General features: G+C 36.3%; 1 protein-coding gene across 1 annotated transcript in view; it reads left to right on the top strand.

Annotated features, from left to right (window-relative positions):
- LOC100370684 (ammonium transporter Rh type B-like) overlaps nucleotides 1-15,563 on the top strand; it is a 38,905-nt gene extending 23,342 nt beyond the window's left edge. The window contains exons 3-10 of the mRNA XM_006824486.2: nucleotides 4,842-4,992; nucleotides 5,268-5,412; nucleotides 7,005-7,168; nucleotides 7,806-7,943; nucleotides 8,235-8,368; nucleotides 11,078-11,256; nucleotides 12,021-12,094; nucleotides 12,710-15,563. Of these exons, the coding sequence (XP_006824549.1) occupies nucleotides 4,842-4,992; nucleotides 5,268-5,412; nucleotides 7,005-7,168; nucleotides 7,806-7,943; nucleotides 8,235-8,368; nucleotides 11,078-11,256; nucleotides 12,021-12,094; nucleotides 12,710-12,823 (1,099 nt within the window). The 3' untranslated portion in view covers nucleotides 12,824-15,563. The remainder of the gene's footprint in view (nucleotides 1-4,841; nucleotides 4,993-5,267; nucleotides 5,413-7,004; nucleotides 7,169-7,805; nucleotides 7,944-8,234; nucleotides 8,369-11,077; nucleotides 11,257-12,020; nucleotides 12,095-12,709) is intronic.
- Nucleotides 15,564-20,185: the final 4,622 nt, after the last annotated feature.

Genomic DNA, 20,185 nt, shown 5'->3' with positions numbered 1-20,185 from the left:
AAAGAAAGTGAGAGCAGTGGGAAGTAGATTTTTTGGTCGCACACTCGCGCAAATTTTAATTGAATTGATGAATTTACACACAACTATAATATCACTGTAAAATGATGGGCCAAAAACAACATCAGGGTCTGCGTGATGCGGAATACCGTAGCTAAACTAAAACAATATAACAGCATAAATACCCGGAGGGGGGGGGACTCTGAATAAAATATGGTACGCAAGCTGAAGTAAAAAAAACGCGTAAAAGAGGTGTTATTTAGTTATATGACGCGTATACGCGTGTATAGTAATAAAGTGTGAAGAAGGGAAACTCATTAATTCATGTTACCTCAACTTGGAAACCGTATGATTTTGGTATGTATATAGGGTATCTATTTTAAGTTTCCGCACTTGAAAGCACTTAAAAAAGGGATATAATTTCACACAAATAAGTACGTGTTTAGAGGGTTTATTGAAAAGCTATACTTCAGCATGGGTATTAGGTCTGATTTGGAGTACCCCTCCCCGGGCATAAATATCACAGTTGCTCATATGTTAATGTACCATATTCGTGAAATACGTAGTGAAATTATTTGACATACAATGACGTATTTACATATGACATAATATTTACTTATACAGTTTCATCGTCATCTGTAGTTCCTCTGTTGTCTGTATGTAGACAAAACACAGTTACATATAGACACCGATCAGCATATCCCCGAAAGATAATGTTGTTGTTGTTTTTAGATAGAATTTCACAGATTAGATTAGATTAGTAACTCTATTTACTAGGGTGAAGACTCGGTCAGATTGTTTTTCCAGCATATAACTAAGTTAACAAACAATGCAATGTTCTGGTACGCATGCGCATAACAATCATTGTACATGTGTATTTTTTTATCCGACGAATACTGTTTAAGATAAATTATATAATAATTTGGTCTTAAGAATGCAATATTAAACAAATATATATCTATGTATTTGTCCATAGTTTATATTTAATACAAAATCGTCTTTCGGTTCATTTTTGGACGAAGGCTGGCGACGCCACGAAAGCACAATAACAGTATACAACACTATACAAACATGACCCGAGATTGTGTTGTTATTGGCGATAAATGCCACAACAACACGTGGTGTTCCTCAAAGACTGGCATATCCGCGCAAAAACGCGCTTAGCAGAGTGTAAACACAGACTGTAGAATTCCTAATCTTAAAAGTATATTTATTTTTTTAGAAGGAATACTAGCCCTTTCACGTGTTTACTACATACCAATCTCTATTTTCTTGCGTAAGAATTAAACACACTTTAGCCCTGTGTGGAATTTCACGGTCCAGGACCCCGGGGGGGGGATAACTCGGGTAAACACAAAAATGGGTGAAATGGTTATTCAAGTAGAAAACCGATCTTGACTAGAAAGCTTTCCATAAATTAGGCGTAGTTCACTAATGTCGACGCTTACATAAGAGGGTTTATGTCTAATAAACATGAAGGCCATACCTATTTTTCTCGTCACGGTAAAAACACACCCAACACGTTATCAGATCGAACTTAGGTCTATCGAGGTTAAAAAGTCAATTTATCTATATTACTACCCACTTAAAGATGCAAAATGGACGAAAACATGTATTTTTTAAATATTTTTCTTCGATACTCATACTGTAGACCAAATCGGATTGGGATGAATCATGTACTAAAATGTTGCGTTCGCAGGATGCACAATAGTATTCATTCAAAACCCCTAATACGCATGTGCAATTATTGTTAAAAAACCCAGTGCACATGCGTATTAGAGAATTTCATTGTTTCATCATGATTTAACGAAGATGGGTGCTACTGAGAACAGCGTTTTCAGGTCAAAATAAATCATAGTCCAAAATAGTCATCAATATACAATATAAACAATGATACTGCATGTTCTCATCCATATTGAATATTTAAACTATAAATATAAACAAGTTACGAAACTTAGAGCATTCAATGTTGACGATCCAGTAAATAACAGCGTCCAAAATCTCTCCTTGCAGATGTCAACTCTCCGTCAAAATATACAAACATGATCTTCAAGAAAATAAACCGTTTTGGATGTGAATAAAGATATAACCCCAGTTTTTGACAGTGTTGTCACTCGCTGATCGTAGACCAAATGGCGTTTATGTAATGGTCATTAATCCCAATTATTATCAATTTCTAGCATTTTCACAAAATAATGTGTTTGTAAGAGATATGTTATTCTCTTCGTTTGGTAAGTATTACTTAATGATATATAATATATTAAAGCCAGATCCCCAGTTTCGCGGAGGCTCCACAAAGTCGGATCAGCGTTCCATTACCATAGTAGCGTTCACGCGCAGGTCCTTAGCACGGGCTAAGAGGTTAAATACCCTAGCCCGTGCTAAGAAACGTGCGTGAACGCTTAGTACCCGTCAGAATCGACGAGACTATGTGCTACTTCCATCTATGCTGCAATCTGCACGTTCTGAATTTGCTTTTGTATTATTTTATAAGCGTAGAACTAAGATGTATACCTTCCTAGTTACTGTACTGAGTAATCATAGTTAAAACGATTTTTGTATATTCTTAGCAAGTTTGGGCGTTTCTTAGCCCGTGCTAACAAATGTTTCCTCCCGAGCGTGAACGCAATTGGGTCTATCCGATATGCAAACATATGTGATTAGTTTAAATCTTAGTCCGTACTTCGTGTAGCATGAATACTTCTCCTGCCTGACCCATTTCCTTATGAGTGTGTTTTGAAGACTTCGAGTCCATATTGTGTTTGCACTTTTAGTGGGTTTAACATCGACAGCTCGCGAATGAGTGATTTATCGATACACAGGAAATACACACAACCAAACATGATGAATGGTGACACTCGACTCGCGGACAACAGAGCATTAGGGCAAAGATGTCATTTATCTAAAAAAAAGTATCCAAATGTCAGAACTGGGTATTTGTTTTTTACAAAAGAGAAGAGAATTAATGATCCACCAAAGATATCTTGTTTCACGTCATGTGGAAAGACGTTTTTTTATTTTTTACTCGAACCCGCCTGAAATTCATTCTTTTATTATTTGAAAATTAAAATAAATGCAATTTGCATGGAATTTAACCCGCGAAAACATAATTTTTTCGACGTACTCCATTACGAATACCAACAAGCTGAAGATCACGTGACTTATAGTGTATGTTACGTCTACATACGTCACAAGGTCGTGACTTCATTAATAATTCTGCCAGTGTATTATTACAAAGTTTGTTTTCCCACCGTGAAAAATGTCTATCTCTAAATCGTGCTACTCATACTGGGCGTCCGTGGTCGATGAAAGGCGATTTAAAATTGTGGCTTAACCACTCATCATTTTGGATGCTTTGCTTTTTCATATTTTGCTATTTTCATGCAATGCGAATATTTTTAATAGAATATATATGGAATATATATAGTAGAATATATATGGACATATTCCCCTACTATTGCATGTGTACCGAGCAGTGTTGGTTGGTTCATTCAGTTATTTTGTCAGCTGACCCGACAGTGAATGACTTGTTTGTTTGTTCATCATGTAATACTGGTTTTTAAATCTTAGTCCGTACTTGGTGTAGGTGTAGCCTGAACACTACTAGTATAAACAAGCGCCAGATTACGTATTTGCCACTTTCTTTGACTAAATATGCAACGACCCCCAGGAGAAACAACACGTTGGGGTCCGCCATACTGAATATTGATTGTTAATATTGAAATGAATGTTGAAAGAAGGACGTTTTAGGCCGGCCTAAATTATGTAGTTTTTACTGTGTGAAACCGAACCAAAATATTAATCACGTTTATTCAACAAACAAAATATTTGGACCGACCTTAGACAAGCCTAATGTGAAACAGACTAATGATTCAATTCACTGCCACTACATATTAATCGGATCGGATGTTTTCTTGCCACTGTGACAGTATACTGAATATATATTTATCTAATTCGTCTATCGCTTCGAAGGCGCAATGAATTGATTATTGAATCAATGATTATTGAATGATTATTGAATCAATGAATTGCAATTACCATTGCAATACACAAAAAACGTCAACAAGAATTACGAAGTAAAGACGCGATGGTGCATGCTTAATGTCACATGACTACGTGACATGAACACTATACGAATAGCAGTTTATCCATCCACTGTAACACACTGAGAAGTAATTCTGTTATTCGGTTTCACAAAGTTGAGCAAAAATACTCGCCGTATTTGAGCTCAGATCAGAAACGCATGAGCTCGGGCGGTGGTTAGCGCGCAATATATTCACCGTGCAACGTCACGCAATGAACATCCAGGAAAATTACATTGTTTACAGGCTATTCCAATAATTATTCACATTCATGCTACCTCCGCGACGTTCACAGAAAAAAATATGAATAAAATGAAATAACAATGACAATCCACATACAATTTTTAAAAAAAGTCTGGAATTGATGATTATCACTATCCGCATTCCAAGTATCAGTTTTACACCGAAATGACTGGAATGGTTTATCGATAACTTAGTGTATCTTTTATAATATAGATCCGGCACAATTCACCTTGTCAGTTTCGCAGAACATTTCAAGAGTTGTTACTTTGGCCACGATTATTAAAACAGGACGGTTGTTATTTAGCTAATTTAGGATAAGGCGTATGTAGTATGGCAGTTAAAAATTCAGGAAGGGCGTAGCTTACTACATGACCGTTAACAGACGGTTCCACGAATGTCCCACATACTTTGGTGTCATATGCCGAATTCAACATCTCCTGTGCTAACCAACAATACAGGCACCTGTCTTTATTATGCGAGCTTGTCTACAATTGACGTATTATTTTTCCATCTATCAAGGATGTTGACGTCAGACTTTGCAGCAGCTGCTGTCTTGATATCATTCGGTGCACTTTTGGGCAAAGTGTCTCACCTCCAACTCATCATCCTGGGATTTGTAGAGATCATCTTCTTCTCTGTAAACGAATATGTGGGTGCTGGCTACTTCCAAGTGAGTATGAAACAGCGGAAAACTATAATGCGCATGCGCAGTGATTGTGTTAGGGCATACGATAACAGTTAACTGTCTGTTAATTAAACACTAGATAGTTTATGATTAATCATAATCCCATGTTCTTATCAACACGTAGTATCGAAATAATAATAAGATTGCACTTCGCTCTTTACGATAGCCGAACGTAGTTGATCTGCGCCACCAGTGTCGGTTTTAAGAACTCATACATTGCACACGGAGGGCGCTATTCATAACGTTAATTTTATTTCCAGACTGCTGACGTTGGTGGCTCTATGTTTGTGCACGTATTCGGAGCATATTTTGGTCTGGCCGCATCCAGAGTTCTGAACAAGAAAAGTTGGGAGGGCAGTTCAAAGGAAGGCAGTGTTTACCACTCAGATTTGTTCGCCATGATCGGTAAGTGTGATTATTTTATATTATCACAATTAGAATTTGTTTCTAGCCAATTGGCAAATGTAATCATCCTTAATTTGATAACAACTTTTTTGCAAGGGGTGGCATACATATATAAACTTTTTATTACTCTCCAGTTATGACTACTGTAAATGCATTAATTATTCACTGGGTTTTAATTAGGCTAATTTCGCTGATGAGTAAATTTCGTTAAATTAAATCCACATAAGCATGTAAAATAACAATAAAACTCATTGTTTCCTTGACAAATTCGTGACATTAACACAATGAATATGCTCGAAACGTTAAAATAGTGAAATTAAATGTCAGTGAAAATAAATAGTTTTACAGTATCCGGGATATATATATCCAAATCCATTTGACAGTGACGTTCAAAGACAAAATATTTTGATCAAGGTATATTTGTCCTGCTTGAGACACACTTTGATTGGGATATGCAATCCCGTTCTACTGTTAGTCCAAACTTCTTTCCATTTGGTAGAAATCTGAAAATGAGGACCTACAATTTCACCTCTGTGTCTCCATCAATCTGTCTGCCTGTACATGTATCACAGACATGCCAGTAAAGATCAGGTTCAAACTTACATCCTCAAATTTGACTTACATGTACACGTGCAGCTACACCAGTTTCAAAATAAGATTCAAGATGGCCAATTTAATGGTGGCCACAAATCATGTCCCTGTTCGATTCCTGAACCAGATTGATGTGCGTGGAGATTTTGTTTAAACTTACATAAGACATAATGGGACGTTGATGACAAAATAGATATAGAAATAGAAAAATAGAAATCATGTCCAAATTTTAAACCTACATCATATCATACATGTACACGTGCTATAATTGTTTGTATGATGCAATTCAAGATAGAAAAAAACAGCTGATCTTTGGTGCCATGGACCACTATTGTCTATCACATTTAAATGAGGGGCTTATAGACCTAAAGTCAATAAATAAAACTAAATAAAATAAATAAAAACTTTGAGCTACGGGCAACATATATTTTTGTTTTTGTTGAACGTCCACATTTAGTAACTCAAACTTTAATTAACAGTTAACCGAACATCAAGTTACGGGCAACATAGATTATTTGGTTTGTTTAACGTTGTATATTTCCTGTAATTCGAAGTTCGGTTAACTAATAATAAAAAGTTGGAGTTACAATTTGGGCGTGGTTTTACAAAAGTGGGCGTGGTTTCTGAAATATGGGCATGGTAATTTTTGTAACTTGATGTCAGTAACTCAAATAATTCAGCATCTCCATTTACTCTTGGTTGTCAACAAAGTTTTTTATATAAGTAAAACAGACTGGAATTTTAAAGCGGGGGAGTCATCACATGTGCATGCGTCAGATGGCCATAGCGTTTCATTGTTTACAAACAAGCGTCTCCCCATAAGCCTTTGTGTTTTAGCACGTGTTGTTATTGTCGCTTAGGACTCAATTTCCGCGCTTGAGCGGGTCACGACTCCCTCCCCCTGCTTTAATAATCTAGTTTGAGAGCCCATGCTTCCAATGCAATAAGCCATGGTCTACATAATAAGTTACTATTAAATCTTTTTATATATATCTTTGTAGGCACTGTATTCCTGTGGATGTTTTGGCCAAGTTTTAACAGTGCGCTAGCCCCTGGTGATGACCAACACAGGGCTGTCATCAATACGTACTACGCCTTGGCGTCTTGTTGTGTTACAACCTTTGCTGTATCTGCCATGGTGTCTAAGGAAAACAAGCTGGATATGGTAAGTCCCTTCTACAGTAAAGAGATTACCGTACATCAAATTGTAATAAAGCAGGGGGGTCGTCATCTACGCATGCGTCAGATGGGCATAGCGTGTCATTGTTTACAAACAAGCATCTACCTATGAGCCTTGCGTTCTTAGCATGTGTTGTTATCGTCGCTTGGGACTCAATTCCCGCGCGTGCGCAGGTGACGACCCCCCTTCGCTTTAAGATTAGTCTGAGATGCAAACCAGAATCTTGATGTTTTTCCTGCATCACCATCATCCTTTTCGAATTTATGGAACAATTGTTTTACTTTTGTCATTAACCGTACTTTTGAACATTATATACTTTGTAAGTTAGTTGTTCACCTGAAGCACAATTCGTACAGCAATGCATGATGGGATTTATTGGAGTAAAGAAAATAACTTACCTTGTGAACATTTTCAGTTTTTTGGGTTGTTTTTTTGCCAATTAAGTGCTTTCAACTTAGTTTTGTTGACAATACAACTTTAGTGCTCAATGTAAGATACCTGAGGTCAACATTTCTGTGTTACGTTTGTAAGCACTCCATTCATTTCTCCATGTTTTTGAGTGATTTTCAAAATATTCTTATCATTACATTATCACCTCTGTCTGTACATTGTTTATGAACAGGTTCATATCCAAAACTCAACACTAGCTGGCGGTGTTGCTGTAGGCACATGCGCTAACATGATGATACAACCCTGGGGTGCCATGGTGATTGGAGTCGTTGCTGGCACCCTCTCTGTTGTGGGATATAAATGGATTTCTGTAAGTATACATTGCATTTATTGTAGCCACTATATACATGTATGCTGCTGTTATGTACGTTCACATCCATAATTCTTCTTTTTCCACACATCAAAAAAAGCATTTTTTATGCCCCATTTTTGCTTTTTGCTTTTGCACAGGTCAAGGTACTGGTAAAGTCAATCCGATGTCTGTGTGTCTTTGTGTTCGTTTTGAATTGATCATAGTTAGCATTTAATTAACAAACAAAAGCAAATTCAATTCATGTCCAGTCTGTAATTATAGTTTATAATTTTTTTTTATCTATTGCAGCCATTCCTGTTGTCCAAAGTTCACCTGCATGACACATGTGGGGTCAATAACTTGCACGGCATGCCAGGAATACTGGCTGCTATCGCCGGAGCCATTGCCGCTGCTACAGCAGAGACAAGTAACTATGGTTACGGGTGAGTTTATCCATATTTTGTCTAGTCTGTTTCAACACATTTATAACTAAATCTTGGCTTCTGCTAAGAATAAAATTAGGTACTTTTTAGCTCCGCTGTCGACTTTGTCGAGCGGAGCTTATCATATGAGTGATTGTCCGTCGTCGTCGTCCGTGTCAATGTTTTACTTTTTCGACTTCTTCTTGAAAACTACAAGCCTGAATGCTTTGATACTTGGTGTATATGTACCTTGGGTAGACCTCTCTTAGATTTGTTCATTTCATGTTGATATCTTCAATTCTCTAATTTTGGTGAATATTTTTGTCATTTTTAGTAAAAAGTGATATTTTCGACTTCTTGTTGAAAACCGCAAGTGCAATTGCTTTGATATTACATATATAGGTACTACATGTGGACCTCTCTCAGATTTGTTCATTTCATGATGATATCTTCAATTCTCTAATTTTGGTGAATATTTTTGTCATTTTTAGTAAAAAGTGATATTTTCGACTTCTTGTTGAAAACCGCAAGTGCAATTGCTTTGATATTACATATATAAGTACTACATGTCGACCTCTCTCAGATTTGTTCATTTTGTAATGATATCTTTAATTCTCTAATTTTGGTGAATATTTTTGTAATTTTTGGTAAAAAGTGATATTTTTGACTTCTTGTTGAAAACCGCAAGTCCAATTGCTTTGATATTACATATATAGGTACTACATGTGACCCTCTCTCAGATTTGTTCATTTTGTAATGATATAGTTAATTCTCTAATTTTGGTGAATATTTTTGTAATTTTTGGTAAAAAGTGATATTTTCGACTTCTTGTTGAAAACCGCAAGTCCAATTGCTTTAATATTACATATATAGGTACTACATGTGACCCTCTCTCAGATTTGTTCATTTTGTAATGATATCTTTAATTCTCTAATTTCGGTGAATATTTTTGTAATTTTTGGTAAAAAGTGATATTTTCGACTTCTTGTTGAAAACCGCAAGTCCAATTGCTTTGATATTACATATATAGGTACTACATGTGGACCTCTCTCAGATTTGTTCATTTCATAATGATATCTTTAATTCTCTAATTTTGATGAATATTTTTGTAATTTTTGGTAAAAAGTGATATTTTCGACTTCTTGTTGAAAACCGCAAGTCCGATTGCTTTGATATATAATACATATAGGTACTACATGTGGACCTCTCTCAGATTTGTTCATTTTCTAATGATATCTTCTGTTCTTTAATTGCCATGTGCATTGCTAACAGCGGAGCTATCTCAGCCGACAGGCTGCTTGTTTTTTTAGCTAATGACCTTGTTTATAATGAAGGGCAGTGTTTGTCACACCACTTCGTGTTTGATATGGATCACACAGTGACATATACAATGCATGTGAAATACATTGTTTACAGAAAATTTAAAGACTCGCTGTGCAACCACTGCCCTTTAAAATCACAATTTATGTTAATGAGTGTTGCTGATCACTTACACAGCGTATGTTTACAAGAAATTCTTTTACTTTATTTAGAAGCTGATAACAGTAATCGCATCTATGATTGAAAAATCCTTATGACGTGATATTAGCAGTTCAGGATGACTAGAAAGATGAAACGAAAAATGATGTTTCTTGAAATTTGGGACATAATTGGTGGCGTACAAGTGTGTATATAATTCAATTCGCAAAATTTAGAAAATGGTGTTACTAATTTCTAAAGTGAAAATTAGACAGATTAGAATGTTAGACAGAAGCATTATGTTTTTGTGCGTCTTTGCCACATGACATTTATTGACAGCTTACCAGCCGATTGGTTTCCTGCTTTGTTATTTTTACATTTATTTGACAAAATCTCAACTTTTACGTTGTCAATAATACTACATATGATCCCTGCTGTGACTTTCATAGTCACATACACCTACTTTGGTAAAATATAATCAATCTATAACTTAAAGGAAACACTATATCACCGGAGCTTGGCATGAGCTGTTTACTACAGTGAGACTTGCAAGGAAGTAATCAATATGGTTTAGAAGCCTATATATACTCTACTTGGGACTTTAAGCTATGTGTTTACATTAAAGGGCAGTGTTTGTCACATCAGTCATGTTCAATGTGGGTCTCACAGTGACATATATTTCGTGTTTACATGTGCGATCACCACCCTTTTTAGCAACATGCTTTCAAATCACTCTGAGGCGTAGGATAAGGGTTTAACATTAGCCTAATCCCCGTAATTCCTAAATGATTTACAGATCAGTTCACAGTGAAAAGCTTCTTGAAACTAACATAATTTGCTGCAGACATGCCTGAATATAATTTGCTATCACCAATAGATGATCAATCAATCAATAGATCCATGTAATGAATTATTCAAATCTCCTTATAGTTCTTGTTTGTATTTATATATTCTCAAATTTTGAACATAGAAGGAAATAGACATGACATGTGTCTTGATGTAGAAATAAGCAAAACTAAAATCAGCAATAATTTATTTAGCCAGTGATATTTCTTTATTTCTTGATCAAAGAAACCATAAAGTACATTAAAAATGAAATACATTATAAATTACATATGCCATATTCTTACATATTGTAAATTGTCTTACCCTTACTATTCACAGATAGTTTAATGATCGCTCAACTATGTAAAAACTTTATTAACTTGTTAACCAAAAAGAATTGTCACATCATCTTTATGGTATTAATAAAGACTTCTATTTATTATATAGTTTATATGAGGTTTTCCCAGCAAGAGCTCCTCTGGTTAACAGTACAGCCTTGGATACAATCCTGGATGACTTCACGGTTGATGCTGGGTCTGGTCGCACTGCTGGGATGCAAGCTGGATTCCAATTGGTTGCCTTGGTGATAACATTAGCCATCGCTATCATATCTGGAATGCTGACAGGTAAGCAAATTCGAGGGCGCTACTTGGGACTACACTATTGACATTGGCACGCTTTGACACTTAACTCTTTATAGCTCTATATTACAAAATGATAGAGCCACCACAGTTGTTATGACTAAATATTGACATTCAAACTCTTCTATTGAGCTACACAACAAAAAAGTAACCCAGTAATCCTGAAAACAAACAAAGCTCAACATATTAGTGATTGTCCATCATCTGTGGACGTTCACGTAAACTTTTTACTTTTTCCACTTCTTCTGATTGCTTTGATGGTACTTGATGTATTTGTACCTTTGGTAGACCTCTCTTAGATTTGTTCTATTGATATGCTTAATTCTCAATTAATGAATATTTTTGTAATTTTTGGAAAAAAGTGATATTTGTTGAAAACCGCATGTTTGATTGCTTTGATATTATACATAGGTAGACTTCTCTCAGATTTGTTCATTGCGTGATGATATCTTCAATTCTATAATTTAGATGAATAGTTTTGTAAATTTTGGTAAAATGTTATATTTTCGCAAGTCCTATTTGCTTTGATACATATTATAGGTACTTCAGGTGGACCTCTCTCAGATTTGTTCATTTCGTGATGATATACTCGATTCTCTCTCTCTAAATTGGAATTGTTAAATCTTTGTAATCATTGTTTTGTAGGTACTTCAGGTGGACCTTTCTCAGATTTGGTCATTTTGTGATGATACTCAATTTCTCTCTCTCTAAATTGGAATTGTTAAATCTTTGTAATAATTGTTTTATAGGTCTACTCCTGAAGATACCAATCCTGGATCAACTCACACCTGATGAATTATATGATGACAATAACTTCTGGGAGGTCAGTATCCATGACGATGAAGTATGAGAATAATATTGCTTTTACACACATTTATTTTCAATGTTTACTACCAATAATTAAGGATAAAAAATAGAAAAAGAACATTTATTAAATTGCTTTCTATTACCTTATCTTATCACATTTACTTCAATATTAAGCTATTCTCGGGGTCAGACCTATGTCACAAAATATTTTATGTTGCTTGGATATGCACCACTTTACTATGTATTTCTACAGAACTCTGTGCTCTGAGTGAAAATAGCTAAAAGTCAACCAAATTGTTATATGTTGCACATGTCATGTTAAACTGTTCAGGTCTCAACAACTAGCCTAAAGTACAGTTTTCTGATAGTTTTCGTCCTTTGTTTTCACCAGTGTTGGATGCCAGGCAGTGAAATGCCTGGATGTTTGCCTGTGCATATTTATGCATTAATTCATTCATTCATTCCCATCGTTATCTTGGAATGCTTGGATCAATCACATTCAACCTTCACAGATAATCAAGATTTTCAGAATACATATGCTCACGTATGTTTCAAAATTTGATTCAAGATGGCCAACTTGACAGTGATATGATTAGATTTCACTTATCTATTATTTGTTTTGTTTTTTCAGGTCCCAGAAGAGGATACTCACTATGTCAAAGTTCAAGTTGATGATCAAATGAAAGGTTCAATGGATGAACTCAATGGTGCTACAAACAAAACTGAAAAAGACACAAAGATGTGAAATTGATGGTCATACTGATACAGGGAGATTTTTAGTTGATATGTAGTTGTATTTGTATTACATTCTGAAGTTCTAACGGTTTTATGCACTTAAATTTATTCATGTATTTATACAACTAACTGCCATGTTTCGAAAGATGAACATGTGACCCTAAGTGAATATCACATGCTGTGCATGTGTCCATGATTGGAGTATCACCTGGTGTCCACATGGCCATGTTTGGATATCACTTGGTGTACATGTGTCCATGATTGGAGTATCACCTGGTGTCCACATGGCCATATTTGGATATCACATGGTGTACATGTGTCCATGATTGGAGTATCACCTGGTGTCCATATGGCCATATTTGGATATCACATGGTGTACATGTGTCCATGATTGGAGTATCACCTGGTGTCCACATGGCCATATTTGGATATCACATGGTGTACATGTGTCCATGATTGGAGTATCACCTGGTGTCCATATGGCCATGTTTGGATATCACATGGTGTACATGTGTCCATGATTGGAGTATCACCTGGTGTCCATATGGCCATGTTAGGATATCACATGGTGTACATGTGTCCATGATTGGAGTATCACCTGGTGTCCATATGGCCATATTTGGATATCACATGGTGTACATGTGTCCATGATTGGAGTATCACCTGGTGTCCATATGGCCATGTTAGGATATCACATGGTGTACATGTGTCCATGATTGGAGTATCACCTGGTGTCCATATGGCCATATTTGGATATCACATGGTGTACATGTGTCCATGATTGGAGTATCACCTGGTGTCCATATGGCCATGTTAGGATATCACATGGTGTACATGTGTCCATGATTGGAGTATCACCTGGTGTCTACATGGCCATATTTGGATATCACATGGTGTACATGTGTCCATGATTGGAGTATCACCTGGTGTCCACATGGCCATGTTTGGATATCACATGGTGTACATGTGTCCATGATTGGAGTATCACCTGGTGTCCATATGGCCATATTTGGATATCACATGGTGTACATGTGTCCATGATTGGAGTATCACCTGGTGTCCATATTGCCATATTTGGATATCACATGGTGTACATGTGTCCATGATTGGAGTATCACCTGGTGTCCATATGGCCATATTTGGATATCACATGGTGTACATGTGTCCATGATTGGAGTATCACCTGGTGTCCATATTGCCATATTTGGATATCGCATGGTGTACATGTGTCCATGATTGGAGTATCACCTGGTGTCCATATGGCCATATTTGGATATCACATGGTGTACATGTGTCCATGATTGGAGTATCACCTGGTGTCCACATGGCCATGTTTGGATATCACATGGTGTACATGTGTCCATGATTGGAGTATCACCTGGTGTCCACATGGCCATGTTTGGATATCACATGGTGTACATGTGTCCATGATTGGAGTATCACCTGGTGTACACATGGCCATATTTGGATATCACATGGTGTACATGTGTCCATGATTGGAGTATCACCTGGTGTCCACATGGCCATATTTGGATATCATATGGTGTACATGTGTCCATGATTGGAGTATCACCTGGTGTCCACATGGCCCTGTTTGGATATCACATGGTGTACATGTGTCCATGATTGGAGTATCACCTGGTGTCCACATGGCCATATTTGGATATCACATGGTGTACATGTGTCCATGATTGGAATATCACCTGGTGTCCACATGGCCATATTTGGATATCACATGGTATACATGTGTCCATGAATGGAGTATCACCTGATGTCCACATGGCCATGTTTGGATATGACATGGTGGGCACATGATCATGTGTAAATAAAGTTGATATGAGTCGAGATAATGCTGAAATAAGGAAGTTCTCTGAATTGAATGGCGTCAGACTGTTATTTTGCCTAAGTTAAACTAACAAAAGCTATCTATTATTATTTTTTTTCGAGTTCAATTTTAAAATTCCCATTTTTCAGAGAGGAATATGGCTATGATATACCTTATACATTGAAATAGACCATCAGCAAATGTGTACATTATTATGTATGGTATTACGCCTGAAATAGTTTCGCATTTGTCAAATTCCACACAATGCTTTGACGCCACTATAACTGTTTTTACATATGATTTCATCACTTATAACGCGGAATCTTCACAGTGATCGGGAAATGTTCTACTGATGGGTTGTAGACTTGAATAGAAAAATGTTCCATTTTATCAAAGACATTAGAAAGAGATTTCTATTGTCTTTGATTTTATATGTGAATGTGTTATTTCGCCTATGTTTGCACACTTTTCAAAAGCCATGTATCTCCTTTAACAAAGCTTTCAATTTAAATCACACAGTTTAACAGAATTTTTCTAGAGGCGTGAAAACAAATTTATTTTTTAGTTATCTTTGAATTTTAACAGTCAATATATAAAACGACAGATACTTTCAGAACGTAGTGTTAATCAGTAGAATTGTTTTAATGTTTCAACTATTGAAAAAATATATACATAGTAGTGGAAATCAATTGTATTTTTTATTACACAAAATTTATTAGTTGTTGCTCAGTAGAGTTATAATTTAACTGATGCAAATGTTTCTATGGTTATTCACCTAACAATAATAATTTAATGCAAAAATCAAAATTGAGGCTGACTAATGTCTAATGTAATTACATTTTATACATTTTATGTTATTCTGGTCTAACTTGTTTTTATTTATAACCAAAATCCCAAGGAGGAATAAAAAATATAATTTTACGTTTGTCTTGTGTTTTGTTTGAAGCACCAGACTAATGTGTCTGCTTATGTGTGCTGTCCACAAATATCCCGACTTGCTTCTAAGATTTTGCCAATTAACCATGTAAATAAATGTGGTAAAAGAACATGGCAACTATTACCCAGGGGCATGTCTATTGTTCTGATGAGTCTGGTAATCAGGTAAACAGCGGGATAAGTCTAATACCAAGGTTACCAGTGGGATAATTCAGGTAAACAGGTAAGCAGGAGGATGAGTCCGCTGCTGAGCTATCAAGAAGAATGAGTCTGGTACTCGGGTAACCAGCAAGACAAGTACTGTACCAAAGTAAGCAGTAGAATTAGTCTGGTACCCAATGGAATGTGTCTGGTACTCGGGTAACCAGTGAAATAAGTCTACTACCAAGCTAATCAGTTAAATGTATGTGTGTCGAAATGGGCGTAGTGCTAGTGGTTAGTGCGAGTAGCACTAATTCGAAATACTTAGTAGTACTAGATCTGGTGGTAAAATATACATACGAGTGGCATTGTTATGCATTGTCAACGACGTCTAGACATTTCGTAATTATTGTTTGAAAATAAATTAATATTTACGCAAAATTATTTTATCATTCTTTGAAAATGTGCTACAGTGGGGAAATTGAGAGTGGACATAATTTTCATTGCTATTCTCTTTGTCGGTTGACAATGAGCTCTTCTGGTCGCTAAAACTGTATGTCCACCTCTGTTGGGGGGTGAACATTTGTGTATTATTATGACCATGACAGCCAATCAAATTCGCGCATTACAGGTAGACATATTCGTGTGTCGACCTGCTGCCATATAAGTATGTCAACCTCCATTCGGGTACCTTCCTCCATAATTTAACTGATATACTGAAATAACTTGTCAAGGGAACACTATACGCTAGGCCCGTAGCCAGCACTTTTGAATACAGGGTTCGAAAACAACAATAATATATTTGATGTGAAACGTGCATTTTTTTAAAAGGAAAAAGAGTGAATCTTTGGTATCTTGGAGCTTTGTTACACACCTTTGTATATTCTCGGTTTTAAATTCAAATGGCTTACTTTGTATTACGTTGTTAAGTTATTTCACAAAACATCTTTAACTACTAGTATTTTACCATTGTTAGAGAAGGGGTTCCTGCATGAGCCTCCCTCCACCCGCAGACAAACACACGTACATCCTAGATCCACTACGACAAGATTGTATGTATCTTAGCATTATTGTCTAAGCGTTTTAAGGTAGAATGCTACTCACGAGTTTTTTTCGCTCTTCGCAGATGTTAGCGCACATAGCAATGACACTATTACGTGACTGTCAGTATTATTTGCATAGTGTTATTGACAAAAGATCAGCCCTTAGATCATTATATAATGGACACATAAAACAAAGTGAATTTCATTTTCTACCACACTAATTTCAAACGTATTACGGCAAAAACTACAAATTTGTTGTTCTAGTGGTATTTTTGTGTGTCTGCCTAACACAATATTAAGTTTATGTCTAAAACAGTGACAACTTGCCAGTATGTATTGTAGTCTATAATTGCTTGCCAATAAAGTATCTCTCAGGTTCTAATACTACCTTATTTTTTCCGTAAGTACACAACCTAGGTGATTGCGAAATTGAGGAATGCCATTTTTGCCGACAATAATCTTTAATTACTACCTTATACTAAATATGTTCGGATAAATTTTCACTTCCGGTCCGGTTAGACTTAAAGGGGAACTAAATAGAGCCTATTTTGGTGTTTGTATTTATCAAGTTATGTATATTGATTATAAATTTGAAAAAAAAAATTAAAAAAAAATGATTATCTTCAGAGTTATGATGATTTAAATATGAGAAACCATAAACCTGCGAAGGACTTCCGTTTGCGCCATCTTGCCATAAAAAAACGCTCTCATGAGGTATAAACAGGTAAGGTAACAAAGCATGATGACGAAATAGTATCTGATTAAATATAACCAACTTAAGGAGCCATAGTTGGCTGGATGATTGAATTGACTTCTAGTCTATGTTGTTTCGACCTTTACGTTAATGTTATTTACAAGCATATCAACATACAAACATTATGGATGTGCGATTGATCGAGACAGGCATTTTGTTTTGTTTTTTGTCTAACTGTCTAATAAATGCTGTTTCCAGTACTGCACTGTGCGGCGTGCAAATTATTCAAAGTATGGATGCTGGAGTATGCAATCTTGAGTTCGTAGGGTGGTGGTGGAAACATTTTCGTCCATGTATTCACGGGGCTGCACTGTCAAATCATGGGACAAGTGTCACAGGAACACCAAGCAGATTGTTCACAGACTTCCGTGTAATTTGAAATATAACTTTCATCCGAACAAGGGGCATCGTCGACGATATACTCTCATCACTCACACTGGACTGATCTGAATCGTCACAGTATACCGTACTTCCCTGATCATAAGCCCGGAGGCATGAACACGTAAAGGAAAAGTAAGGGATGAGCTTGTACTCGAGGACCAACTCAGAAAAAATGATTTTGTTTTGGGGTTAAACACTGTAACCATCTTGCAAACAACGAAAAATTATCCAAAAAAAATATTCGTTCAACACGCCGGGCTCGGGAAAATAATGATAATTTTTTGAAAAAAAAAATGCGTCATTGATTTGAACGATACTTACAATGAAGAAACAAACATGTTCATAAAAAACACACACATTTTATTACAATACGATTTACATACCGTCTGAATTTACGGTGAAATAATGGGTAGGGTCTGTGAGGAAACAGTGGACGAAGGCATTTATCATTATCTTCGTTTTGGTATGTTTTCGATCGTACGCAAACTCTCGACGCAAAACAATTTTCCACCATGAGGTTTTTCAGCACGATTTGACCTGGAACAACTTCCTTTGACATAACAGGTCATGTCTTTCATTAACCAATCAAAATGATGTGTCATAATGATGAAATTTTCCGATTATTGACGATGATTTTTTAGCGCAATGCGGAAGTGAATTACCGCAATGTTAAATGCGATCTGTAGCACTGATTGCAACGAAAAAACGATGATTTTTTTCCCTAAAAACTGGCGATTCGCAATTTCCGAAATATAAACGACGGTTAATAGTAACCGTGGGTAAACTGAGTGTGGAGGAAGAATTTAAACACCTTTCTCGGTCGCCAACATGTCTCATCGTTCAAACCCTAGGCCTTTCATGATAGTCTCAAAGTAAACCATGCCCAATAACCAGGTACACGCCTTGACGATCGCATTTTTGGCTTTTCGAAGGCTACTACTCAAAGAAATATGGATTACTCCAGAATTGCAACATCGATGTTCATCCTGAGTAAACGACAGAATAGAAACGATGCGAATCACAATGTATACGTTCGCCATACACTCTGAACTTGAAATTAATGCGAGTTTTCTCATAAAACTAAAAGCATGAACCAAACTAACATGCCAATCACGATTATTATGAAATGAAACACCTTTTACACGCATATTTTAAAGAATATCGTCGACGCCCAGTAAAAACACTCTGGGCTTATAATCGTGAATGCCCTCAACTCGATAAATACTAAGTAAAAACATAGGGATGGGCTTCATACTCGGGGGGGGGGGGCTTACGATCGGGGAAGTACGGTACTTTGACGCAATTGGGCTTTCACTCTCAGAATACTGTGGTTCAAACGCATAAGGCTCTAACCCAAGTTTTAAAAAGCACATTGTGCATATAAAAGTTGAGTTTATACTAATAGTACACAATGCTTGGCAGCATGAACGGCTATGTACAATGGCGTATACGAATGCGATCAGATACTAAAACGTCATAGCTTTGAAAAGTACCCGGATGTTAAATATGTTCGTTCGTTAATTATTCCCCTCCATGAATGGAGGTTTAGAATATACACAACTATAAATTAAGGCCGCATTTAGGTTCGCTTTAAAATACACCACGAATATTCACTTTTGAGATATCATTTTTGGTATGTGTTGATTCTTGAATATTTTATTTTCGTCGTCCTGTACTTCGTTTAGTAATTCGAACTTCCCAGTTTGCGTAAAAAGGGTGAGTTTTGCGATTTCGACATCAAAAATGCCTTTGCTTCATTATTTGCCGAGGGATATGGGTATGTGCTCTGTAACTTGCAGAAAATGAACCTAAAAACTTTAGGTAATCAAACAAAAATGACGTTGTACTAATGTCCAAAAAGTACGTTAAAGGTATGCATTTTTTCGTAGCATAAAAACGATTTACTCCCTTGCTCATTGTGACACCCTCAAATCAACTGATTTCCATTCCCCTCAGGAGTCAAAATGGTATGTGCCTCCATATTACGCCACTTGCTTGTGTTCATTTGCCTTCAATTGCGTTTCAGTGGCTGTCACAGTCGTATTCTGAGTCTTGCTGATAACATTTTGGTTCAAATTCACGTAGATATTGCTGAGAAAACTCAAATTTTCAACTAAAGATAATTTGCATAACAATGTTGGACACCGCATACAACTAGGGAAATTCGTTCCCCGTGATAGGCAAAAATGTATTTGCACTAAAGTACGTTCAAGATCTGCACTTTCTCATAGCATAAACACGGTTTTTACCCTCGATTACTAGAATCAAAATATAACTGACTTATCTATCGCC

This window comes from Saccoglossus kowalevskii, chromosome 5 (genome assembly GCF_978046115.1).
Source record: "Saccoglossus kowalevskii chromosome 5, keSacKowa6.1, whole genome shotgun sequence".
Classification (NCBI taxonomy): domain Eukaryota; kingdom Metazoa; phylum Hemichordata; class Enteropneusta; family Harrimaniidae; genus Saccoglossus; species Saccoglossus kowalevskii.
The sequence above is the reverse complement of the archived record's forward strand: the minus strand, read 5'-3'. Positions and strand labels throughout refer to the sequence as shown.